The sequence below is a fragment of the Osmerus eperlanus genome, chromosome 8, assembly GCF_963692335.1.
Source record: "Osmerus eperlanus chromosome 8, fOsmEpe2.1, whole genome shotgun sequence".
In the NCBI taxonomy this organism is placed as follows: domain Eukaryota; kingdom Metazoa; phylum Chordata; class Actinopteri; order Osmeriformes; family Osmeridae; genus Osmerus; species Osmerus eperlanus.
In genome coordinates this window covers 10,632,470-10,659,426 of record NC_085025.1, presented here as the reverse complement: position 1 = coordinate 10,659,426, position 26,957 = coordinate 10,632,470, and the positions used below count along the sequence as shown (strand labels likewise).

The following is a 26,957-nucleotide window of genomic DNA, read 5'->3' as shown; positions in this document are numbered from 1 at the left end:
CCGTCGGTGACTTTGGTGGCAGCGTTTGTGGGGGGCCGTGTTTTTCCCAGCTTCGCCGGTGACCCCTCCTCTCTCTTGACCTTTCAGACCCAGGCAGCCCAGACCGTGCTGCAGAGCCGTGAGGGCCTTGTGATGCCCCGCATGGCCATGCTGCTAGGCCTGATGGGAATCAGCATGTCTGGATACAGCTCCCGGCAACTCACATTGCACTACAAGCCCTCAGCCAACCTCATGAGATAAGACCAGACATGAACAAGGTGTTCATGACCCCTGACCCCAGACACACCACCCTGCTGGACCACAACGGACCTTCACAACACACAGGCATCACTGGACTATACCTAACACTACAGGACTCTACTCAAAGGAATTGTTCTTTCTCCCAAAAAAAGGTTGTTCCTTATTCCCTGTTGAATTTAGCCTTTGTGGTTGAAGTTTAGGATTGACCCAGTTTGATTTCGATTTTGGAATTGGTTTGTGGTCGGAGATTGAAAGATTGATGCCTTAAGGTTCCACTTCAGCAGTTAATGACTACATGACTACATCTCCTTTCCTTCCTGAACACTACATCACTCTTTATGCAGTTCCTCCAGAATTCAGTTCAATTGTAGATAATCCAGACTCTTCTTAATTTCAGTATTTTTACTTGTAGTCACACGCAAAGACAACATACATTTCCACAAACAGGTTCAATCTTAAACTTCAGTCAGACCCTCCCTTTTTCATAATATGTGCCTTAAAAAGGCGGTGATTCAAAGATACACATAATGTAATTTAAACATCACCCCCCCCCCCAAAAAAAAAAAAAAAAAAAATAATTAACAGCTAAATCAAAAAAAGATCCTGCTAATATCTCAGTGAGTTTCTCAAGTGTTACTCACTCAAGTGATAAGACACACTGAATAGGATCAGTGTCATAAATGTGTCTCCACTTGAAGCCAAATTGACAAGCCTTCCCAAGTCACTCAGGGTCCCCTACTGTTTAATACGTGTCTCAGCCCTTTGTGTGTTAGTGTTTGGGAAACGCCATGACTGCTCCAAGAGCCTTTTTAAGGGCTGAGACACCTTGCCTGTGTCCAGGTTTCCTATTTAAGATCTGCATAGAACAAACATGTAAAATACAGAGAACGGTTGCATCATCAACTCAGAGAATCCAAATGTTTTGACAGATTTGAATGATTCTGTAGGTCAGTCTTGTATTTTTACATTTGATTCTGGAGTTTACTGTATGATTTCTGGATTTTCTGATTTCATTATCTGTGTTTATATGTAAAAGAAATCAAGGTACATCATTGGACCAAGTTTAGAGATATGTCCGAGTTCTTTAGAAAAAAGGCTGGATGGATTTTGCACAAGGAAAGGATTGTCTCAACATACTGATTAATCTTTCTTTTCACCACAATACATTGAGGTTGTGAACTTCCTGCAATATAAAAAAGCTGTCTGATTTCTGGCTTCATCATTAATTCTACAAATCTTTCAGTAAACTGAACATCTAAGATGTTTGAACATTGCTTCTTTGCACTTTTGAAGACTGGCCGTGTACATAACTTGTACATACGGTACATATCTGAACATATCTGATGCTTGAGGAGATTAGTAGATGTGAATGACATGGATTGTGACACAGCTGAACTGGGTGAAATCTAGTTGAATTGACACATGGCAACTCTTTTTGGGTGCATGTCTGGCAGCATGTTTGGATGCACTCAGGTCAGCCATCCTGGATGCCTCCTAACCTAACAGAAGGATTGCTGAATGTGTGAATTTTCTAAGAATTCCCCCAGTTGTCCTCCATTGTCAGAATAGGGAAGCACCGAGAGGTGTTAGGCAAATGACCGGTAGCTTGGTCTCCTAACTTAGTTATAATTCATTACTATTTATATTAAATGTATTGCTCTTTTCTTAACAAGCTCTGTAAGAAGGGGAAAAACTATTGACAGAATATGACTGTGTCACCGACACAACGAATGTATTAGTGGTTTTCAGAAGTATTTGAACTTGTACTGTAATTTAATGTATTATAATCGGTTGTCTATCAGAAAATTAAGTTGAAACCACACTCAATGTATCCAGTTTTTTTTTCTGTAAAATGTACAAAAGAAAATGCTATTTCAAGTTCCTGGTCATCCACTTAGTCTTTATACTGTATTTCATGAGAAAGGATCTATTTTCCTGGAACAAGTCACACCTTAAGGTGACAGAGGTTAGTAATCCTGAAAGAGACACCCAGACAGGTGTGAGGGAAATGTAGGAAATGTAAGACTCCTTGCATTTTTACCCTCCTTATAGTCAGCCTCTGACCTTGTGTTGGAAAAACCATGTAGGCTACTGTAGGTTGAGAGGATAGTTGCAATGAATCCATAGTGTGTTGTCTTTCTGTAACATAGTGGTTCCTTAACATTCTTTGCTCATACGGCTTCTGTTTGGTGTTGTGAACTATTCAGCTTGTCATTGATTTTCTTTTGAGTTTGTATAGAAAACCAAGCCGGCCCGAATGCTTTGCAAATGTATTGACATTTGCTGTAGATATTTTCTGTTTGGACTGACATTGGGGTTATTGCATGTTGCTACATAAATCGTTAACTTTATGAACCACTTAGAGCATTACGAGTTTGAATTATTAAGTGACATGGAATTCATTAACAGACTTATTACTGAGTAGTGTTCTCGGGAGAACTGTGATTACATGTGGTTTTGCTCATACTGCTTGCTTACATAGCTGAATCATTGCTGTTTATGTAACAGCACTTGTTAAACACTTGCATTTTATATTGAACGATTTAGAGTGTCTTTGTATCACTTCATGTTTGCCCTGTTTAGAAATGCCTGAAGGCCTATAGTGAACTGAGGCATTCAGAATGCCTCACCAAGCACCTTTAAATGTGTTTTGATGTTTGTCCAGTATTATCAATGTAAGAAACGTTTTAACAGATGAAATGGAGTGTTTCTTTTTGCTTTTGTCCTCGGATTTTACAATTCAGAGATCATGGTTAGCCATAGGTAACACCATTAAACACTGGAGCCTATTTCACAACAGAAATGCTGATTTTATTCACTAGATGTCAGCACAGTGTTTTGTCCTCCTCCTGGTTTCACACGAATGCTCTGTTGAGTAAAAACAAGTCATGTCTGCTTGATAGTTGCACAAGACAGTGCTTATTCTGTCTTTAGATGTTACCGTATAGTTTAATATCCATGACCAGTTAGGCTGTCAAGGTACCACCAAACATTCTCCAATAGAGAATGACTTTCTCTGGAGAAGTTAGTCCTCTACTGAACAATTCAAATTCGAAATAAAGTAATTATGAAGCCTCCAGTTGACATAGTCTGCCCAAATAGGAATACTGGTGATCTATAATCACGTTGGCCTGACTGAGTTGATCTGCCAGGCACACAGTCACCTCCTGGGCTACAAGGTAATACAACTTACTTAACGGTCAAGGCTAAGACTGTGTAGCTCTGACCCAGATAGCAGTAAGCCCCTTTGAGGACGTGTTCAAAACCACATACCGGTAACAGCCAGCACCAGGTTACCAAATTCTGACACACAGCAGCTTATGAGCTTTCCAGGGAGAAAATACCAAAATAAACTATTCAACTATTCATAGTTTCACAGTTTCCACACATGTACACAGCCATACCCCAAAACAAGCACACACAAACACACCCACACATTCACACACACTGCAGGCTTTTAATCAGATACACTGAAAAGGTACACAGTCACTGGGGTACAATTGCACACACACTCTCTCTCTCTACTCACTCTCTTTGTCTTTCTTTCTCTCACTCAGTCTTTCTCACTTTTTCTAAGCTTTGCTCAGACAGACCTCAGCGATAGAGTATGTCAAGGTCAAATCAACACACGCATGAACACACATGACACATCTCTATGACACACACACACACACACATCCAGTGCACACTGGTTCATTGTGTTTCTGCCTCAGTGTCTGGTCTTCAGGTGGCTCTGGTTACATTCACACAGCAAGTCACAAAGAGGTAAAAGTCTCTGCTACAGAGAGGGGAGAGGAGGAACGAGGGGAGGGAATCGAACAGATTGTACCTTAAGTTAGTTACGAAGAAAGAGAGGGCAGCAGTGTGCGTGAGTGTGTGTGAGGAAGAGAGAGGTGGAGTGTGTGTGAGGAAGAGAGAGGGATGTGGAGAGTGTGTGAGGAAGAGAGAGGGAGGTGGAGTGTGTGTGAGGAAGAGAGAGGGAGGTGGAGTGTGTGTGAGTGTGTGTGAGGAAGAGAGAGGGAGGTGGAGTGTGTGTGAGGAAGAGAGAGGGAGGTGGAGTGTGTGTGAGTGTGTGTGAGGAAGAGAGAGGGAGGTGGAGTGTGTGTGAGGAAGAGAGAGGGAGGTGGAGTGTGTGTGAGGAAGAGAGATAGAGAAGAGGAGCGTGAGTGAGTGTGTGTCAATTGTGACGCAGCACATTCCCACAGTGGTCCTTCTTTAACGGCACAACAGCTTAGCGTGGCTTCAGTTTCCTCTGTCTTGATCTTATTAAACCTTCACTCGTGTATGGAGGCTTTTTCACACACACACATGCACACACTCACACACACGCACTTGTTTACATATCCTCTGGAGAACACACATGCAAACAGATGACCATACACACAAAACAACCTACAGCAGGAAAATGCCGGTAATAGTCTTGATGCCATAGGTTGATCTTGGACAACGGTGACCGATGGCTGGAAGTCGTGACTCTGTCGGGAGAAAAGATGGCAGCTCATTATGACACGTTAAGAAGATAATTGTACTCAACATCCCTTCTATTTCAGGCTTCTGTTACCAAGCAGATTCTGGTGGTATGGAGTGGTATGGAGGGGTTGACGTGTGTGAATAGGCTGTGTTGTAAATAAATGGACGGATGCGGTCTGGACTGTGGCCTCACTGGAAACCTTAATCGTACACTGACGTTTCAACGCTGATCCTCACTTGAACAACACCCCAGCTGAATTAGTCCAGTTATATGCCGAAGTAGTGAACTGTAAGTGCTTTGTCACCATAGCTGGAAAAAGAACATTCGCTTTGCCTGAGGAAACAAGTTCAATGGAAAATATTGAGGCATTCCAAGGCTAAGTAGTGTTTCCAGGTGGAAGGGCACACTTTTTCCTTCTAATTTGGTTAATTGTTGCTAATGACTCAATGCTTTGTACACAGGTATCCCTCCTCTCAATACCAGTGCAGAAATTTAAAGTACAACCCAATGACTCGCTTGTTCTTTTTTAACAAGGTTTCCTGTAAAACATTAGCCCCGCACATCCTATCTCACCTTTGACCTCTCCATGCAAAGCTCTTAGTAACGCATTCCATTGCCCTCCGCCCCATTTTTACAGGATGCTTTTAAAAAACAAGAATGTTGACCGAGAACCGAAGAACCGAGACATTGTCAGGAGAAGATTTGAAAAGAAAACAGAGAATCAACGAAACAATAACTGGGCCCTTCTGGTGAGATTTTGAAGTTCCTGATTGTGAGGAGGGGTATAAAAGGGAGAATGCTTGTTTGATGCTTCTCAGAGCAGAACAAGTGTCCTCCCTGCTCTGGTCTATTAGGAGGAGCTGTTGTTATTCTTCCCAGGTCACTCTGGACAACTCAGTCACCCTGGGAATCTCATGAGATATCTGTTTACTCAGGATAATCCCAGCTGTGTCTTGGTTAACCCTGTCAGATCCACTGAAGATAGTTACTGGCCACCACAGGTGATGTACTATGGAGCACAGCTCTGTGTGTACATGCTATCATCGGATGTGATGAGCCTGTGTAGATGTCCACACAGACACTGACACGCATCTGTGGATACACCTGGGGTCTCAACCCCCCCTCCCTCCCCCATACACACACACACAAACATAAACACCCCACACGCAAACTCGGGGACACCCAGTTTCAAGAGAGAGTGTTGATTCGCGGTGTGACGCCCATGACAGGTGAGTGTTAAAAGGAGACCTCTTCCTCTCCCTGATGAAAAAAGACGATTAGAAGGATTAGGAACATAGTGGGAAACCTGGGTCACGTAAGCCAACACTCCTGTACTGAACATCCATACAGGCAATTGCCCTTATGACAACCCATCGGTCAGAGCTCAACAATACGGAAAATTACAGGTCACATCTACAATGTACATCTCCATACCTTCATGCACACATCCATTGGCACGCTACATTCAATATTTATATTTATAATACTACTGTATACATATTTGTGATTTAGTACTGATATACTTTTGCTATTTACTGAAATCTTTGCTTTTGTCTTTTTGTTTTTAAAGCCATTTTTGCTATGAGTAGTTTAAATAAATGATGTTCCACTGCGTAGCTGTTGGTTGCCCTTTCAAAATACTTTCATTGTCAAAACTGACCTTGTGTTATACATTCATTGCACGTGATAAATAAATAAAAACATCTGATCCTGACTGTGAGGATGGATCACATTTAAGGACCACCCAACATTGGAGTTGATGAAGTTACATGTAACATCTGACTATATAGCAGTTGGCAATTGTCATGTAATGCCATAATGTCATAATGACCTAGGTTCAAATTAGTCTGCTCCACATTTCACCATAAACAAAACATGACGTACGTACCTCTAATTGTTATATGTGACAATCCACTACTTTAATTGACTTAGCAGTGAGTTGGGTACCGTAGATATAAGAGTTCCTGAGAATCAGGTGAATGGCGTTAGAGAGGCTATTTTAGGTAGTAAGGAAGGCTACATAATGGGCAATTTGTTTGCATGGCCTAGGGGTTTAGTTTAAGAGGGAGCGGGAGGGGGGGTTGAAAAAGGAGAAGAGAGAAAAAAGGAGGAGGGGTGAAGGAAAGTCATGAGCTAACGAGGACAGATGGGAATCCAAAGGGATCCAGGCACCTTTCCGACCACCCCGTTTCACCACAAATCTAACTTCATCAGGTTTGGTTCCATGCAAACTTACTCTCAACTCTCGACCACAAATGCCATCCTCTTTAGATTTTATGGAGCGCATTCTGCACCCTTTTAGAGACAGTACAAAACCCTCCTTAGTGACCGTGACTGTGACTACCTGCACTGCCGACACCAGAGCAGCTAGAGGACTGCGTACCCCAGGTGCACAATTATCACTTCAGGGAGCTGGTGAAGATTATCTTGTGGGGAGTGATAGGCATTTGCATGAGGTGTTATGCAAAGTTGGAAAGAGCATGATGTGATCCACGGAGTCTGAAAACAACGTTTGCTCCTACCTCCTACCTCTTCACATTCAGGCTACATCCTCAATAGGGAAACAATGATTTAAAGGCTCTTAGTTCAGACAGCCAAATCCCCAAACACAATGTGTTTGAATTGCAGTTTAACATAATTTGACTGTATGAAGTTCAACATCTCCCTCCAAGTCAAGTCTGCGTCCGTCTTTGACTTCAAAGGTGAAAAAACAAAAACCATCTGAAATACTCATGGCAACCATAAAACGGGAGTCTTTCAGGAAAATAAGAGGGGGGTATGGGCGGAGCGACGGTTAAAGATCCAGGTGGTCGAGACTCAGTGCGTACATTAAATACACAAAATCGTCTGTGAGTGGGCGAGTGCAATATTGAGCCGAGAGTAGGGAAGATTAATGTCATTTTTATTTAAAGGTTTCTTAATTTACTGCAATAAACTCAAATCCGTAGCCCTGGGTCGCTGGTCTCTTGAGAGAGCGGCAAAACATTTTCGCTTGATAGGAAACTCAGATTCAAGTAACTTTTCAGTCAAGCTCCGCCGTTTTATTACACTGTGAAGACGATCACTATTTTCTTCAGCGTCTGACGAACAGACACTTAGAGATGTTCAAGAAAAGTAAAAGCAAAGTGTTGGTGGATTCTGCGTCGGAGGAGGACGACATGTCTTGGCATCACCAACATACTTATAAGGTAAGCAAGTCCGACTGGCAGGAACCAAATACATGATTAGAAAGCTGAAAGGACACAATGTGTCTTTGCTTCCTTACCATTGATAATACATATTACTAAAAATACTTAGTCTTTTATTTTTGCTAATAGTAGAAGTTTTATGCTATTATTTTATAACTGAATGTACATCAATGACATCTTGTCTGTCTCGTGATGAGCCAATACAACGGTCATATGCGCGCACTGATGTTGTCTCCTGGATGATTGATCGGGCACAAGGAGAAGTGTCAAAATCAGATACCACCAATGCATTTGGCCTTCTGGTTGTGCACAAACTCGTGGTCAATACTTAAATCAATAACTTTTTTCAATAAAACAACAGTTGTGTTGAAGGTTTTGTAAAGTATTTTCTCAAAATAGTCAGTCATCATGGAAAGAGCTTGCATGGTCCGACTTTGTATCTCTGGTGGCAAAGCATGTCATGGAAAACAATGGGGAATGAGATAAGTAGATTCTCACTCGGTAGAAGGCAATTTCACCCCCCCCCCCCCCCCACCACGGCTCCTCTCCCAGGTGGGAGCAGTGGGTGTCCTCTCTCCTGTGCCCCCATGTCAACCCAGGCACACTGCTGACTCAGGGAGTCAGAGACAGGGAGAGGCACAGATAAGCAAACACACACTAGTGCACTTCTGAGAGTTTACATTTGCATTTGAGATTTATTCATTTAGCAGATTCTTTTATCCAAAGCAAGGTACAGTTAGTGCACATACAAAGGACAGTAGAAGTATTTCAGAGTCAAGCAACAGTCTGTTTCTACTATCAGCTTCGCAAAGTAACCACATCTTAGGTAACAGGCACGGTGAACAAAAATGATTCGACATTGTACTACAATACTACAATAATACTACAGTGCAACAATAATATCTCAATTGCTTAAGAATATAGCAACATTAACATCTTGAGAATGTGAAGTCAGTTTCAATGCCCCGAGAAGGAAACCTGTACTTTTGTCAACCTCAACATGATAGGGCAATGTGTTTGAGCTTTGGGGCATGTATGTTCTTTTAATATAGCTTTGACTTAGGCTCTTTCATACATGCCCCACCCCCTGTTCCACGCTGTCAGGTTCCCACTGGCACCAGTCTGGCTGTAATGGGTGGTCCTGGTCTCAGGCCTGGGAACAAGTGTCACTGACTGTTACCCATAAGAACTGGCCTCGAGCCAGCTGTGTGTTTTTAGGACATGGTAATCGGTCAGTCACAGGGTGCTAAGAGTTGATCCCGGAACAGGTCTACTGTACTGAAGCTCTCCTGGATCCTGGGAAAGTTATCAGGGAGGTCCCCCCATGTCGCCAAGGCAATGGAGTGCGGTCAGGGTCAGAGGTTTGATCATAAAGTCCAGTGAAACGCAGCAAAATGAGTGAATACCCTTAAATCAGTGTATCCTCTACATAGATCAAGACCCTTACCAGCTAAAAGGTCTGGATAGTTGTAAGCAGAAAAAAATCACATTTTCAAAAAATAGGTATTTCAGGTCTCTGGGCATGTTATTTTTGGATGAGGGCCCAGTAGCAGGTCTGCTTCACCCAGAGGGAGAGAGAGAGAGAGAGAGAGAGAGACAGACAGACAGACAGACAGACAGACAGACAGACAGACAGAGAGAGAGAGAGAGAGAGAGAGAGAGAGAGAGAGAGTGTTGTGAGATACATGTAGTGTATAAGACATGCATGTGCTCAGAGGATATGCCATAGGGTAAACCATTTGCTATGGGAAGCCAAGAGACAAGATGAACATTCTCATCCTCATATTAATTCTTAAAAGTCTCATTAAAAAAAATGGAGACGGAGTGAATCAGAGGGGAAAATAATTAAAGAGAAAGAGAGAGCGTGTGGGGGGTAGGGAGTGGGAGAAGAAAAGATTGGAAGGTAATATCTTTCCTTTCTCCATAGTGCTCTAGGGTTAGAAGGCCCATGCTGCAGCTTGCCTTTACACCTCCAGTCTCCTCCTCCTTCGCCTCCTCCTCTTACCCTCTCGCCCGGTCTGTTGACTGTTTTTGCTTTTCAGGGAAGTTCAACAGAGAGTGAGACACGGGGACAGGTCTGTATTTGTGTATTTTAGGAACCGAGGGGAACTTGAAACACTACTTTAAAACCCTAACGCTTCTCCATATGCAGCCAGATTAACAGGGTTTTGATCCAAATAAAGACCTCAAAGAACCTCCCTTGCCGCTCATGTCGTTGTGAAAGATAGATTAAAAAGGAGGGGAGGATGAATGAAAGATAAGCTGGAGGCGAAAGCTAAAGATTTCACTGCAGATCAAACATTGCCATTGCCCTGTAGGTCCCAATTATAGAAATATTATAATCGTGCCATGACACACAGGAAAAAAGAAGTGTATCCTGCATTTTTCTAATTAATGGGATTTGCTTGAACCAATTTTTCATAGGTGATAGCTTTTTACAATTCTTGTTGATTGTTTGAACTGCTGGTGTCGAAATGGACTGTGTCTGTCTGCCAGGTGATCTGGATTTTATCAGACAATCTCCAGCCAAAATTGAAAACCTCAAACAACAGAGAGAATATTAGAGGGACAGGGAGAGAGAGAGAGAGAGAGAGAGAGAGAGTGAAAGAGAGACAAGCCTTGAGGAGTGCAAAGTGGAACTGGTTTAACTCATGATTGTTGGAACATGTGCTCTCTTTGGTCACAAATACACGAATGCACGCTCACACGTACACACACACACACACACACACACTTCTACACTTTGTTTTCCCTGTCGTAAGTTCATTTCTATACTCCTAAACAGTAGTCATTAGATGGTGCCAGTTGTGACTGTGTGCCTGTGATCTGCTCAGAGGCTGTGACCCAGGCGGCTTTGCCTGGACATGTCCAACACCCTCCTCACCAACCCTCTCTCCCTCCCTCTCTTACCCCACCACACCCCAACCCTCTCTCAACCCACCACTGGGTCAAAATCACTGGATGTATCTATTTAAATAACGGTCAAATGTACAGAATGAAACGTTTTGCAGTTGACTGGAATCCGTTCAACAGTGTGATTGATCTGTGAGGTCGAACATTTGTCTACAGATCAAGAGGTCGCAGGTTCAAATCCCCACATGTCACTCACTCTGGATAAAAGTGTCTGCTGAATGAATACATTACATCAGAAATAGCTGGTCTTTCTATAGGTGGAAAATCCTGAGTGGTGATGAGCTAGTTCTCTGTCCCAGCTGAGGAGATGACCTCTTTCCCCTCCCATGTTCTCTCCTTTGTTGGACTCTTCCCTGAGGTGCTCCCTCTGTTCTTAGTGTGAAGGGGGAGGCCCTTTGTCCCTCCCTCCCCTGCTGGTTTCCTTCCATTCGTCTATCTCTTCCTCCACTCCTCCTTAGCTAATGCTACGTGTTTATGTTACTGTTCCAGAAATACTTTAGCTTTACAGGAAGGACTGCAAACACTCCTGCTATGTGTGTGTGTGTGTGTGTGTGTGTGGGGGGGGGGGGGGTGCACATGTGTTTGCTTGTTTGCGTCCAGGTCAGAACTCCCTGAATGCCACACGTACAGATACAATCTCCTACTGTGTGATTGTGTGTAACCCTGCACAGTATTAGGGAGTTTATTTATGTGTGGGTGTGTGCGTGCATTCATGCATGCATCTTTGTTACTCACCCTGCTCTCTGTACTTTTTCAGGATAAGGACCCAGAGGGGGAGGAAGAGGAGGAGGTGACAGTGAGCCCTGTATCAAAGGTAAACACCACTAACACCTAGTGTGTTAAAACAGCACCAACTGTTTTCAGACATGACACCCTTCCCATTCCTGACACCCCCTCCATGACTCCTTACTCCTGATTGCCTCAGACCCCTCCTTGGTTTTCAGCTGCATCTCTGCACTCTTCCCTTGTCTGTGCAAACTTTCATGGCGAATAAAACCCATTCTGATTCTGATGTCGGTCAGATCTCACCGAGAACTGGACCCCACCTCCACTGACTTTGCCAGATGCTATCTCACACACAAACACACAGGCACACACACCTTCTGATCTACTGCCACTCTTTTATCAACCTACACACACACACAGCCCCCTCCTTTTGAGGCTAACCAGGGCCACAGACAGACATGTTGACTCTGAGTGTTAATCGGTATACAACTCTGCTGGGCCACTTCACCATGTACCTCTTATCTACACCCACTGGTGCTCTGTTTTTCTCCTCGGGCTGTCTGTTTGTTGTGACATCACCGTGTGTGTGTGTGTGTGTTTTCTAATTACTCCCATAGGACCATTCAGTGTTTTATAACCTGTTTGCTATCACACGGTTAACAGGCATGTCCTTTGTTGTACTTGTCAATAGCAGTGTGTTGTGTGTGTGTGTGTGTTTGTATGCATCCATACCTGTTGATCTGTGGTGTGTTTCCTAAACACATCATGTTTGTGTGAGTGTGCGCACCGTGGTGAAGTACATTTGTCCACAGGATGTGCAATGTCATAACCTGTTTGTGAGTCAGGATGGGGGAGGCATGGTGGGGTTGGGGGTGCAGACATTCTTTCGAGGAGTCAGTGTTTGGAGGGGAACAATCGCTGTGACACAAAACATTGTGGAAAATAGTGGCAACCGCCCTCACCGTGTAGCCCCAGACGTAGCAGCGTACATTGAGTCCACTGGGTATGATCGGGCATGCTGAGTAATGTAGTTTTTGTTTTTGGGACACTCTTAATGGCCTGTATCATCTTTTCATCTGTAAAGGTACATTGTTACCTTAGATCGAAAACAATCTACCCATACAATTAAACAGGCCAATGTTCGGCCTTTATAATTAGGAATAGTTTGTTACGTATATACAGTATACCAATATTCTATAGTTACAGTGTATATACACACAGTATATACTGTACATGCCTTCATTAAATAGGTAGCTGAAAGAGTACAGCAACAACGCATATACCTCTCTGGAAAGAGAGGTATATGATTCATAGCTACAGACAATGACTTCCGTCCAGTGTGCAAGACAGAAGAAACCTACAGTATCTCTGCTCACATTTGACTGTTCCCGCCAGAGTGAGCCCGTTGTTGAACGCCAACAGTCCTTATGCCCAAGGAGACCACGGGCAACAGAATCATACAATGTTCTTTTAATCCTGCGTTAGACGTCAGCAACGCGGAGGTATGGATGGAAGAATTCTCCCTTATAAGACCTCCATTGTTCCGGCTGGCATGAGTGGCAAGGCTTGCCTACTCACACACAGAGAGCTTAGTGAGGAGAGTGCTCCGCTGGCTGGCCTGAGAGATTATACACTGAGGCCTAATTCTGGAGCAGAATGCTGAGTAGCTTACTGTATAGTATAGTACTGTACTGTACTGTACACACAAAGCGGGGAAATACTTTGAGCAGTGTCGGGGTTCAGAATACATGTCCCTGCGGTCCCCTGTAGAGCTGGTGTGAGGATGAAAGGATAACTGGAGAAGAGATAGGGAGGACTCATCATCCTTCTGTTCTTTATGAACCCCATCCCTCAACTTCATTGGAACCGTAGACTGTGAAGTATGTTAATGACTCATTCCTCAAACCCTGTGTAAAGAAAGCTTCACTGAGTGTGTGTGTATGCATAGAGCACAGGCTCTAGAGAATGAACACGTGTGTGTGTGTGTATGTGTGAGTATTTGTTGAAGTTGGGCCTGTATCCACTTCACAGCAAAGTACAGGACAATCCAAACCCTTCAAACTGAAAACATGTTGCGAGTCTGTGAAGCTCCCAAGGTCCTTTGTGTTCCAATGTGCTGTTTTGATTGGCTCCCTCAGTGTAAACTAGATGTTTGTTTGTGTTGTAACATCCCGTGCTTCAGAACAACAAGAACTGAACTGGGCCAACAGAGAACTCAGAGAGAATGTGTGTGTACATGTGAGAGAGATGTTTATGAGAGAGAGAGAGAGAGAGAGAGAGAGAGAGAGAGAGAGAGAGAGAGAGAGAGAGAGAGAGAGAGAGAGAGAGAGAGAGAGAGAGAGAGAGAGAGAGAGAGAGAGAGAGAGAGAGAGAGAGAGAGAGAGAGAGAGAGAGAGAGAGAGAGAGAGAGAGAGAGGCTAATAGGAGTGACCCATGACCTTGGTGGTTGACATTGGATACAAATCCGCAAAACATAAAGACAGCATGTCAGCTATCAGCTGAAGAGCTGAGTATCAGTGCTGAGGTCTGGGAGGACTGCATTCCTGTGTGTCAGTAGAGTCTGAAGGTCTGGAGGACGGTAGATTGTATTCTACAGTACTGGAATGCACTGCCCAGTGGGGGAACAGCACTGCACCTCTCCCCCTCTCTCTCTCCCTCTCTCTTTGAGTCTGTGTCTGTCTCTCTCTTTAACAACATTTCCTGACTGGTGTCTGGCTGCCATGGTCTGTTGTAGTTGTTCACAGACAAATATGTGATGTCATACGTAAGCAATTAATTTGTAAATACTGTGACACAGGGGACATATAACAAAGATTGATTTCTTCATATTAAAATACCAGATGGTTAAGACAGTTGCGGTCACAGCAACTTCGGTCACTGACCTGGCGACAGAAGCAGGTTGTGATCTGATGACACAGCTCAAGAGATTTTCCATAATCTTTAATTTTTTCTCTCTGTTTGGGAACACCAGGAGGTCAAAGTTAAGAAGGTCAAGTCCAAGAAAGAGAGGAAGGATAAGAAGATGTTTTCCTCGAAAGATGATGAACACTTCCTGATTACGGGAGTCAAACTGGCAGACAGGCGAGGGTAAGCTGAAATCTTATCACACACGTCTTTATGTCTGTCTGTCTGTCTGTCTGTCTGTGTCTGTCTGTCTGTCTGTCTGTCTGTCTGTCTGTTGGTTTGTCAGCCTTCAGATTAGGAAGTGTATCCTATCCTCTTCCCCCTTTGAGAAGGTGAAGACTCTAAGCGCTTTTAGCAGGGTGCCTCTCTCACTCTTTCTAATCTGGGACACAGACTCTTTCAGCCAGCCAGACAGCCATCCAGACATCCAGACTGAGAGACAAGACTGCAGATTACAGGTGACATGCAGATTTCGAGACTGACAAGCAGGGGTACTTACACTGGACGGATTTGGTCCCAGATCCTGTCAAGCTCAATGGGGCTCAGTTGGCTCCATGATGCATAACTGTCATATAGGATAGGACATAGGATTGGGCAACATGTCTGTTTTCACCCGCGGGCCCAGCATTTGCACGGCTCCTATCCATGTTGAGCGGGGCTGCGTTCAGGGACTTACGGCTGCTAATACATAGCACTGCGTTCAGTAGCGCACGTCAGCATCCTGGACACTCAGGGAAGTGGAATGTATGGAAGAAGTGGAGGGTAAATCATCAGAAACATACAATGCCATTGGGGATGCCTGTACAATGGCCCTCTCCATAGGGAACACACCACTCCCAAACACTTAATTACCCCCAGACACCCCACACCCTAAAGCTTATACCTTTACATCTCACCCTCCGGTGCTAATATCCTGAACAGTGACATCCTGTGGTAAAGTGGTCAGTGTCTGACTTGTTCTATATGTGCAAACTAATGGTGGCCGTGGAGAAGAATGGCAAAGGTGCTCATAAATTCAACTTCTTTGTTCCTTCCTTCTTTGTTTGTGTCCAACCGATCAAGGTCCCACAAGAAAGTCAAAGAGGAGGAAAAGGAGAAGAATAAGCCAATCACAGAGAAGAGCCACTGCTTCTGGGACAGCGTTACCATGACGATGAGGCAGATCACGCCCACCAAGAAGCTGGACAAGATCGAGGGCTGGGAGCCTCCTCAACTGGGTGACATGGCGGAGACGCTGACCGATGACACTACGGAGGCCCAGAGCGGGACCAGGGACTCGCCTGTCTCCCTACCCCAGGCCCTGAGTTGTCCGCTTGGGCTGCCCTCCTGGACAGGCCTGGGTCTAGAGGAGGACTCTTCTCGCTATGCTAACCTGTCAGACTCCAAAGATTCCACAGCTGTCAAGTGGACAGCTCTCGCCAAAGGCAAGCTAGCGGGGATCAGGAGGCGGAGCCGAGGGAGTGTGTCAGAGAGCTCGTGGGAGGGGTTTAAATAAGAGGAACGCCACTGTTACCTGAGATCCCCGTGCCTACGTCAATTCAGCTCCTGTCAAAAGGAAGAAGAGAAACAAGTTGTCTGTGTCTCTGTGCTTCCAAACAACTGTCCTGGTTGTTCTACTGACACTGAGAGGGCTGCAGAGCACATTCACCTTCTCCTTTTACTCGCTTGGCTACCCAATCAACAGCCAGCTTTCCCTAAAATGGTCCTAAAATTGGCATGGGTGTACTGGACTGCAACCACAACCCAAAAAATTGTTGCTCAGAAGGATTGATGTTTTTATTTGGCAGAAAAGTTGAGCCAAGAAATACCTGGTAATTTGTCTGTATGGGTAGACTGTGTTGTCAGTGTTGAGAGAGTTGCTGCTTTGGAAACCGAGAGAGAGAAAATCAAGGAACACAATACTGAGCCTTATACTACCCTCCAACCTAAACTGTGCTACTCACTGGCCTTAAGACTTTTATAGGATATTCTAAGTCAAGAGAATCATTTCTAGAGATATTTTGTATATCCTTAGTTTATGTACGTAAATTCTGAAGATGCATTGTTTGCTTTGTCACTGTAAAGCATATTTAAAAGTTGTTCTCTCTACTGTTCCTCTTCCTCAAGTGTTTGGACAAGGAATGTGTTTGGGGCCTCAGCTTTTAATAAGCATAGCTAATGGGCTTACAGGGCTGTGAGCATGAGCATGCTGTATTTTAATACAAGCCTTGCGCTGGCTCAACCATAAAAGCAGTGTGTGTGTGTGTGTGTGAGTGAGTGAGTGCGTGTTTCCCATCCATGTAACTTCTTAAGTTATAAATGTTGACTACAGAGGACACTTCTTGGTTTATGGTTCCCATGGTTTCCAATGATTTCTCCCATACCCGTGATGAAGCCTTTCTGCTCTATGAAATCTGCTGTTGGTCTATACTGTAATGTGTGTGTGTATGAGTGTATAATGATTTGAAAAATGTGCGTAAGCACATTAATCTGATTAATTGTTTCATAATTGTTTTCTGATTGCTAGAGTTCATTTAAGGCCAACCAAACATGTAGATGGTTGGACTTGGACAATTTGACCAAACCTTAATAAGAATTCGTGGCTTCAGCCTGTTCACTTTCCTGTCCTTTTGGCAAAGCTACTGAGTCCCTTCTTCTACAGCCAAGTTTGTGCACGGATACGGCTAGCCTGCCAAGGTTGGCTGTATCCTGTATTTACAAAAAGGCAGGGTCATATTTCTCTCCAAGAATAAAAAAGCTACTGTGGACAGACTGGCTCTGCTTATTTCAACACTGTGTCCCCTCCCAAATCTGCTTGCTCATATTTAGTAGGCTTTATCTCTTGGGCTAGTTTACACTTATTGTGTCTGTTTTCGCAGAACCTGTGCTGATATATATATATGGAGCTTTCTTATGTAACATCTTGACACTATATGAACTTCTGATGGAGGCCACTGCCGCAGACATTGTTGAGAATGTTTATAAGCCTTTAACAGACATGAAATGCAAACATTAAAGAAACACAAAAATGTACAAAGCCCAGATGAATAACCTTGTCGCCAAGACACTATAGATAGAAATATATGAATTTGTGATGTTATCTGCCAGATCTTTCAACAGTCAGATGACTCCTATACACATAGAAACCACAGGATGGAATGGCTTTTTAGAAATATTTAATAATGACAATCAGATACCATCCCAGAAAAGTCATGACAGTACCAACAAGCCTTCTTAAACAGTTACAGATCGGTTATTGGAATGGTAAAGGATTATTAAAAATGTTCAAAGGAAGGATACAAAATGCATTTTTTTCTTCATAAATAACTGTAATGTTTTGTACATTTTAACTGACAAAAGTTGTTGTAAAAAGTCATAGTTGTTCAGAAAATGCACTTTCTCTTTTTAGTGTCAACGCCTTGAACGTATGGACTGCATGGCAAAAGTACACAGAGGACACATACGTAAACAGACTTACACTTGACATGCTTTCAGTTACTGAGGAGAAACTAACAACAGAAACAACCACAAAGCGGTACAGCTGACATCAAGCCAGCCTCAACAAAACAACTAATCACCAAAGGAAACAACCACACACATCTTCCCAGGTGTTTGTTGGCCTGAAGCAGTTCTCTTTAAAAGGTCCATCAAAGCCTCAGACACCTCTTACCCTGTCAAAAGAATCCCACAAATGTTTTTCCTATAATTCTCTTCGTATTCCGCTTTGTCCAAAATGTGCGCCAAAAAAGGGTCAATGGAACTTCTCCTCTTGGAGCCCTTACATTTTGAGGGGGGGGGGGGGGGGGTAAAGGAAATGAAAAGCTGGTACACACTGCACATGGAGCACAAGAGTGGAGGAGAGCACGAGAGGAGTGGAGCACTGGAGAAAGACATGAGGAAACTGGCCTTTTTCTTCTGGACAAGTTAAAAAAGAAGTTCAGAACTTGAAGAGGTCTATGAAATGCTGGGGGGAGACGGGCATGAGGCAGTTGTCCGGGTCGTTGGCTGTGCAGGGGTGGCCAGAGTCCTGCAGGAAACAGGGGGAGGCTCATTATAACCGAGGCATTATGACCAAATATGTAATGGTTCATGTCAGGTCATGTTAGACAACACATCTCTGTGTGCAGCATTGTACATAGAGACTGAGGAAAATGAACGTGATGGTGGATGAGACCTTAACAACGGACAACTAATTCTGTCTTGAAGTGACTGACTGTGATCGAGTTTGCGAGTTCCACAAAGGGTGGCTCTACCCAGCCTAGTGCCCGGCCTAGTTCACAGCTGTTTGACTCACAGCGTATCCCTGGGTGACCAACACGCAGAAGAAGAAAAGAAAAGAGACACGACCAAACGGCCAAACTGAGGAGACGATTGTGACAGTCCCAAAAACAAAACACACAAACAGGTAGTTGGATAGCCACGGAGGCATGATGGGAAGAATACCTTGAAGACCAACGCCAGGTGGCGATCCTTTGGGAATCAAGAAGAAAAGAGCGAGGGAGGAGGGAAGAAAGGATGGGGAGGGTTGCAAAGAGGTCAAGGGTTAGTAACTAGCCTAATGCAAAGCCCTGGCATGATGGCTAAGTGGGGTCCCTCTATAGTATGATGGTGAGGAAGGAAGGGAGCGAGACAGGGAGGTGGACACATAGAAGAGATACCCCTGTTAGATAAGTAGAGCTCGGTCTACCGAAATGCCTTCTTTCCTGATACTTGGCCAATCTATCTTTCAAAATACTGTCTAAAATGATTCCTCTTGTACCCAAGCCATTTACATATCACCCAACAAACAGTATGTAATCAGGTTGAAAGAATATACAGAAGAAAAAAAAAACTTACATTGTTGAACACAAGCAACCAAGCTAATTTAGGTGACCTTTGACCCCTGTGTGAATACAAAGGCTAGGGTCAGAGATTATGGTTTCCTCCTTGGGCATTTGCTTGGGCATCTCAAATTAGCATAAGTAGGGCCCAGTAAACCCTAACCGGCGTCATTCATAAACTTGCTTACCCCCATCGAGAATAATTTGGGCATTGTTTTCGAAAACGGAGCAAAGAATCACGGGCCTTGAGTGTGTAGCTAAATAAAGACGCCTTACTGTAAGTGGTAGGGGGGTTGGAAGGTTGAAGGGAAGTTTTAGTATCGAATGAAGAACAAGGGGTGAGGAAGTCAGGTGGCTGAGCGGTTAGGGAAGCGGGCTAGTAATCTGAAGGTTGCCAGTTCGATTCCCCGGCTGTGCCAAATGACGTTGTGTCCTTGGGCAAGGCACTTCACCCTACTTGCCTCGGGGAGAATGTCCCTGTACTTAATGTAAGTCGCTCTGGATAAGAGCGTCTGCTAAATGACTAAATGAATGAATATCACATCAACCTAGGTAAAGGAAGTCTGGCCCTTTCCCACCCTATTCCTGCCCTCTAAGGAGCTGCTATCAGTGTGAGAGCGTGTTTGTCTCAACACAGTCTCTTAGACCGTATCAGCTTGGAGTATCTGTAACAACTGATTAACAAACAATCATGTTTTGGCTATACACTCATTAAATCACAGCCTGTTCCAATACAATGATGACTCAAATCCAAAAGGTCAAACAGACTCCCGAGGCCTCTCGAAAGAAATACGCCCCTTTTTTTGGATGGCCTAAAACCTGGCCTTCGATAAATCTATCAGTCAAAACCTTACTGGAGAAATTTAATTTCTTCATTTCAGAATGCGTCACTTGCGAGGTATCAGGCCCCTGCTATGTGGAGAGGAAACCCCACACATCTTCCTACCTTCCAGAACAGGATGCTACAGTGTCGGCAGAAGTGCAGCGTGTCTCCGTACTGCTCTCTCTTGGGGTGATACTTCTGCAGGGTGAAGTACATCAGCTTCCAGTCCAGATGGCCTCGCTCTGACAGGATCACATGCCCACAGACCTACACGCACACACACGCACACGCACACGCACACACACACACACACAGACAGACAGACAGACAGACAGAATAGATTTTAAATATGTATCCTACAATTGGAAGGACAGCAAAAACGTATGCAGTAGAATTCTATCTATATCCTTCTATAAACTCCAGTACTGCCTCCCCAACTTCTATCTTTACTTTTTAAACTGGATGGTTAAGTGATCGCAGTGTTCTACTAGGACTCTTCTTTGTAACTCGATGGGCCAATGCTGCCCTCTAGTGGTCACTGCACTGCCTCACATGTTCTGCATCTACTCCAGGTTCACTTGTTGCGGTAGTGGTGCGGTTATACTAACAATACATACATCATGCATCAGTGAGGATTTTATTTGTGTTTGGAACCGATATGGAGAGCATTTTTCCAAGAACAAATGCTCTTAGCCCTTCACCTGTTTCTCTGTAAAGTGAAACTGGCAGAGTTTTTTCCAAAGGTGCCAGTCCTCACTGAGCATGTGCAGCGTGGGCGTGGCCTGTCCCAGGTTGATGATGTCACAGGCGTCAGAGAACTTGTACAGGATGTTACTCTGCATGTGCAGGGGTAGGTCACTGAGCGTCATCCTATTGGACAGTTGCTGAGGAGAGACAAAAGAAGAATTGAATAAGACATTGCTAGTTTCTTAACCATGTTACTTTACATGAAGTCATTACCCTGTCAAATAGTTGAACAAGGTCATGTAATCACATACACTGGGCATCAAGCCTACTTGATGACCACAAAAGAAGAACATGAACTGTGGACATTGAACCATTGAACTTTTTGTCAAGCACACTACTATAGTTTCACAAGGAGATCTATCAGTGTAGTTTCTACTCAGAGAGCCATATCTCTGTTTACCCCTCTCTTCCTTCTCCCCATTCTCCTATCTCTCTCCCCCTCTATTTTTGTACCATGCCCCCCGATCCCCCCAAGGCTGTGGGTGGCTGCAGCTCTCTGGCACACAGATCACCTGTCGGAGGAGCAGGCCACATGACAGAACCCCGTCACCATGCCAAAGGTCTCTCCTACACAAGCTCAAAGCAGCACAAACACATAAATCACCCCCCCCCCCCCCCCCCCCCAATCCTACCCTGGGGATCTGCAGGTTGCTCAGCTGCTGCTGCCAGTTGAGGATGGTCTCCAGCCTGCACACCCAGATGTTGATGTTGCCCACCAAGACCGACTTGCCCATGCCCCTGGTCAGGATGCACAGCGTGGAGCTCAGGTCCTGGAGGAGCTCCTTGATAAGGCGCGGGTTCTGCTGGTCTTCCAACACTACAATAACAAGACAGACTGACGTCAGACCAAACGTCCAAACCCTGACATTCATTCTCATTCATACGATGCAGTTTGTCGTACAGGGAGCCGAACACAGCTGGTAATATTTGTTTCCGTCCTGTTTGGGAACAGTATATTTACAGGGCATGAATGCAGCCAAAGCTAACTAGCTCTTAAAACACAGCCGCTAACTCGTTCACATTTCTCCTCTTCAACAGTGTTGTTGGTTGAACTTCCTCCAAGATCTGGAAATTCCCTTTTGATCTTCCCGGTAACCCTAACCCAGTAATGACAGAGCATGTTGGTCCTGTGGTTCTGTGTCTCAGCATTCGGTCCAATATATGAGTGGGACTGGGCCCTGGCACCCCGGCTAAATGGGACAAGGAAACCTGGTATTAGTAATTTAGTTCCCCGAGGACTGTATTTAAGCCACAGGGGAGGGAGGGGTAAGTGTTGTTCGGTGTAATGTGAGGCTGTATTTCACCTCCCCAAGCGAACAAGGCCAGAGAAGTATGGTGTACAACTAGTATCTGCAGAATAGGGAAAAGGACAACACAGCACTGGCCCAAAGACCACTGAGCGCACAGAGAAAACAGATCCACGTGAGAAGACACTATACCTCTTGTTGTTGATATCTCTCTCTCTCTCTCTCTCTCTCTCTCTCTCTCTCTCTCTCACCTTTCCGTACAATCTTCTCCAGCACGTTGAAGTAGTTCTTCTGGGCCGCTCCACTCAGAGATGGCAGTTGAGAACGAGCTATTAACTGGAGGAGCTGGGGGAGGGAGAGAGGGACGGAGGGGGAGAAGGAGAAAGTGAGGGTGAAAGAAGGGGAGAAGAGAGAGAAAGAGAGAGAGAGAGAGAGAGAGAGAGAGAGAGAGAGAGAGAGAGAGAGAGAGAGAGAGAGAGAGAGAGAGAGAGAGAGAGAGAGAGAGAGAGAGAGAGAGAGAGAGAGAGAGAGAGAGAGAGAGAGAGAGAGAGAGAGAGAGGAGGAAGTTAAAGAGCGGGTGACAGATGAGAACACAGCTCAGGGAAGTCTACACAAACGCCTAGTAGAATTGATGATGATGGTAAGCCTCTTACTTTGGCCACATAGTTGAATCTACGGATGTCCTGGATGGCACTGGAGAAGTCTAGGCGGTTGAAAGCCTCTCCTAATGTGCAGTATCCGTGTCTCTGACAGATTGGAAAACATACATTACCTAAGTACAACATGCTACCGTGGGATGTTTCTACACATTAAAACTAAAAAGCCCATGATGTGTTGCTATGCCTAATTGGGTTGCAAAAGGACTACTTTGTAAATAAACACGTTGCATATTGTATCATTTCGACACTTCCTTACTATAAATACACTATGAAGTTCCCGTCTCGAACCAACATTCTGCTGTGAAAGTATATCATTCATCATCATATTCATCAGTTAACAACGTCAACCTTTGCATCCTCTTCCTGCGCTTCTTACCTCTCTTGTGCTCTCCTTCTGCACGTAGATCCACTTCTCCTTGTAAACAACTAGAGTAGAGGAAAGCAGAGGAGAGATTGAAAGTCACACTGACAGGATTTATTTGGTGATTTATCAAAAGAGTTTCTTAGTAACTGCTGGAAAACTTCTCCTCTAGCTTGGCTAGCCCCTCTGCTTTCACGGTTGGCCACACTCCGACCACCATAGATGTTTTCTACAAAGCGCTGGTGGTAGAGAGATACTTACATTGAGATTTGGTGTTGTTGTTGTAGAAGTCCTTTTTCCTCTTTTTGGCTGCTCCCTCAAACATGTCTCCCACAAACAGGTTCTCTTTGTTGTCATCACAGAGCCTGTTTCATAAAGACACAAGCAAAAATGAGTCATTTCTATTGTTTCACAGGAGTAGAAGTGTGCTATTGTGTGATAATTACAGACCTGGTAAATAACACTAACTGTCTGTGTGTGCGCATGTGTGCGTGCTTGCGTGTCTCAAACTCTGTGCTCTCCATTTTTTCTTCAAAGCTGCTCTAAGGAATCTACCACGGTCGAGGGCTTGGAGGCTAGGACGAGCTGGCATTGGTGTGTTTATGTAACCCAGGGAGACTGGGCACTGCAGATGGCACTGGCGAGCATGACTGGATGACTGGTCTGATTAAGGACATTAAGACTGGCATGGCTGACCTCCGTGGCATTTCTGGGAATGACGGAGGTTAAAACTTACCCATTAACTTTAACCATCCATAAATACATATTAGAACTTACCACATAACTATTGGCTAGACCTGCAAACCCGATGCCTTGATGTGCTCACATGATTCAGATTTCCTCTCTGAATGTTTCCCACCCACAGGGGACGTGTGAGGCTTAATAGGTTTCACATCTTTCAAAATCATCCAACAACTGGGTTGTCACTCTATCACTAAGGCCTTCTATTACTCTTTCTAGAGTTCTTTTTACAGAACAAATATTTTAGGTGCCATCCAAAGTCTTCGTTATAATCCACCCATTTTAGTTTTGGAACTTGGTACACAGTTATTAAGCAGAGTGCTGCTCTGCAGAACTCTCAATGTGATTGAAACCAACAACTGTATTGCAAACTATATGTTGGCATGACTGCCACATGCTGGTTCAACCACTAGTTCCCTGATGCCAGCACAAACAACACGTTAGCACCAATGACGACCATTGGACTTGAAAGTTAACAATAGACAATAACCAGTCAGACATCCAACTCTCCCCATAAGAGAGAGAGAGGGGGGGGGGGGGTCACATGTCAGGAGCAGAAGAGAGGCTTAGCCTGGTGGGTCTCCAGTGATTGGCTGACTCCTCAAAGTGCCCCTCTGCTCCTTAGTTCTCCAGGCATTAGTAATCTATGTGGTGGTGAGGATCAGCTGACTGACCCACAGGCAACCTATCTGACTCTGACATCTTGCCTGCTTAAGAATTCTGGACACGCAGCTCTGCTTCAGAGAGAAACATGATTGATCAGTTGGTGTGTTTTCAGAAGTGCATGAGCTGCTTTGTATACTGTCGTTCAAATCATTCATAATAATGGCCAAAATGTAGATGCAGTATATCTTATGAAAGACAAAAAAAGAGGAGGATGAAGAGGAAGCTAGTAGGAGGACAATATCTAGACAACGAAGACTTTGATTTATCTAGGCCCTGATTCTTCTTCCAAATAAGGTCAGACAGTGAAATCATGACCGGAGCACCAGTCAGATTTGAGACTGATGGTGATTCAGTAACGTTCCACAGAAAACAGACCCTAAGGATTTCTATCCGTCAGAGAGTCAGGTACATGACCCAGCTATGAAACATGTTGTGGCTCTCACCTGCTGGAAGTTGGGAAAACAATCTCTCAGACAGCAAGAGAATCAATCAAATGTTATCCTGGATGAACATACCTCACATATCCAACCTAAAACCACTGCTCAGTCAATACATCAATAGAAGGATAAGAAGGCAGAATGAATGGCGAAATGGAATGAACTAGAAATGATCAATTATTTAACTTTATAAAAAAACAACAGTTTGTAAGATGAACACCGTGTTGTACAGTGGGGTGTAGTGTGTCCGTGCTATTGAGAAAGAGATCCTGAGATTAGGATGTGATCCAAATGACGAGTCTTAAAGGGAGGGCCAGGGTAATCCACGCCTTAGGATTCTTATGCTTCATCCAATCAGTGCACAGACACGCATGTGTGGCAGTGGAATGTTGTTCCCTTAGATTATGCACCAAATTGCACACCAAATCAAATCAAATCAGGTCCGGTCCAAAGATTCAGACTGTGCTTTACATTAGCTATGCAGTTTTAATGAAATAAAAAGCACAAGTCTTTTTAAATACATTTGATTGTAAACGTTTTGTATATTTTGGATCGGGTCCATTGTGGGGTATTTGTGTTACTGCGACCCTTATGTTGTTCTGTCTTGTCTGCCCCTCTGTTAAAGAGGTGCCTGAGAGCTGTGGCTGCACCAGGGGCAAACATTTTGCACTGTGTCTCTTCCAACAGGACAAATAAATCTGAAGAGGCAAACCTTCAGTTGTGGCAGTGTCTTCAATAAATCCCACAACGCAGCACACAGAACCTCAGTTTCGAGCTAGTATGATAGCAGATATAATGCTAATAATACTCATCTGATATATACAGTTAGGTCCATAAATATTTGGACATTGACACAATTTTCATCATTTTGGCTCTGTATACCACCACAATGGATTTATACAGAGCCAAAATGATGAAAATTGTGTCAATGTCCAAATATTTATGGACCTAACTGTATATATATATATAATGCTATATTATCAGAATAGATATGTTCAGCTACCAGCCGTAACTTATTGTAGCAATTCTACATGATGTCACTGGGCTTTTGGAAGACAGCCATTATGAGGGAACAATTGGTTGTTGTGAAATGCAGTCTCATTGTTTGTTTTTCTGTGTGGACATCCATGTGGTGATAATGACCAATCATGGTCACACCCATTCACACAGTATCTATACGTATTTATATATACGTTCAGAGTTCTTTTGAAGTGTGTCTGGACGGACAGAGGAGTCACATTAAGCCAGCCAACAAAGGCAGAGCAGGATGGGAACCCCCTCTGACCTGCCTTCGGGACCATCAGCCACACATACAGGTCACGCATGTTTCCTGCAGATTACAAACATTGCTCTCCCACTGACAAAGACTCCAGTTTGCCCACAGGGAAAAGCTTAACATAGACTAGACAAAGAATGCAAAAATAACTTATTTTCCAAAACATCTCTCTTTTGTGGATTGTGAATACCCTTTCAGGGGAAAAACAATGACTTGGCTTTAAAATTTAACTGAACACGCTTCAGAGTATAATGATTAAGACAAGAGGGAGGGTTACAAAACACAAAAAATATTAAACAAAAATAGGCGGGTAAATGTTAAGTTGAAACATATGCCAAAGCAGATGTGAGAATGGGATAGATTGCTTTGAGGAATAGAAGATCAGGGAGGATGTAGTGAAGGGCATAAAAATCTAACTTCGGAGGTAGTCATAATTCTTCTGGGGGAAGAGTGTGTTCCATAAGGTTGCACTTACATCAGTTAATCACCCAAACAAAAAGACTACAGCAGTAGTACAAGCAACCTTTAACCCTTTGGAATGACAGGCCGAGGCACAACAACAACAGCCCTAAAGGTTTCCTCCTCTGACTAACCTTCAGCACAGTCTTACGTACCCAAGAGTTTGTCTTTTGTGTTTGCTTTTGACTCACACTGCCATGATACCACCAGAGTGATGACAGGCAGCGATTATGGGATGCAATTTTCGTGCTGTAAATGTTTGCGGCTTCTTCTATGGTAATGATATCCTGTGGATTGGAA

At 44.1% G+C, this 26,957-nt stretch overlaps 2 protein-coding genes across 4 annotated transcripts in view; one reads left to right on the top strand and one right to left on the bottom strand.

The window, feature by feature from the left end:
* Positions 1–26,957, bottom strand: part of fbxo25 (F-box protein 25) — a 244,625-nt gene that overhangs the window by 215,262 nt on the left and 2,406 nt on the right. Inside the window, exons 3-11 of one of the 3 annotated variants that reach the window (XM_062467247.1) lie at positions 23,340–23,443; positions 23,094–23,143; positions 22,712–22,804; positions 22,310–22,403; positions 21,444–21,628; positions 20,766–20,948; positions 20,188–20,331; positions 18,865–18,891; positions 18,361–18,448 (exon numbers count right to left, since the gene is read on the bottom strand). In XM_062467247.1, the coding sequence (XP_062323231.1) occupies positions 18,361–18,448; positions 18,865–18,891; positions 20,188–20,331; positions 20,766–20,948; positions 21,444–21,628; positions 22,310–22,403; positions 22,712–22,804; positions 23,094–23,143; positions 23,340–23,443 (968 nt within the window). Of the gene's footprint in view, positions 1–17,582; positions 18,449–18,864; positions 18,892–20,187; positions 20,332–20,765; positions 20,949–21,443; positions 21,629–22,309; positions 22,404–22,711; positions 22,805–23,093; positions 23,144–23,339; positions 23,444–26,957 lie in introns of those variants that run through there. The other 2 variants (XM_062467246.1, XM_062467248.1) reach the window with 2 other exon arrangements.
* si:ch211-225h24.2 (uncharacterized protein LOC564539 homolog) lies at positions 7,486–17,189 on the top strand. The gene is made up of 4 exons (XM_062467250.1): positions 7,486–7,899; positions 11,570–11,626; positions 14,510–14,625; positions 15,505–17,189. Exons 1-4 carry the CDS (start codon positions 7,813–7,815, stop codon positions 15,935–15,937), a joined length of 693 nt encoding a protein of 230 aa, XP_062323234.1. The 5' UTR covers positions 7,486–7,812; the 3' UTR covers positions 15,938–17,189.

Coding starts and splice junctions, on each gene's coding strand:
- si:ch211-225h24.2 (XM_062467250.1), top strand. CDS start 7,813: ATGTTCAAGAAAAGTAAAAGCAAAGTGTTGGTGGATTCTGCGTCGGAG. Junction 7,900..11,569: donor ATCACCAACATACTTATAAG/GTAAGCAAGTCC, acceptor GTACTTTTTCAG/GATAAGGACCCAGAGGGGGA. Junction 11,627..14,509: donor CAGTGAGCCCTGTATCAAAG/GTAAACACCACT, acceptor TGGGAACACCAG/GAGGTCAAAGTTAAGAAGGT.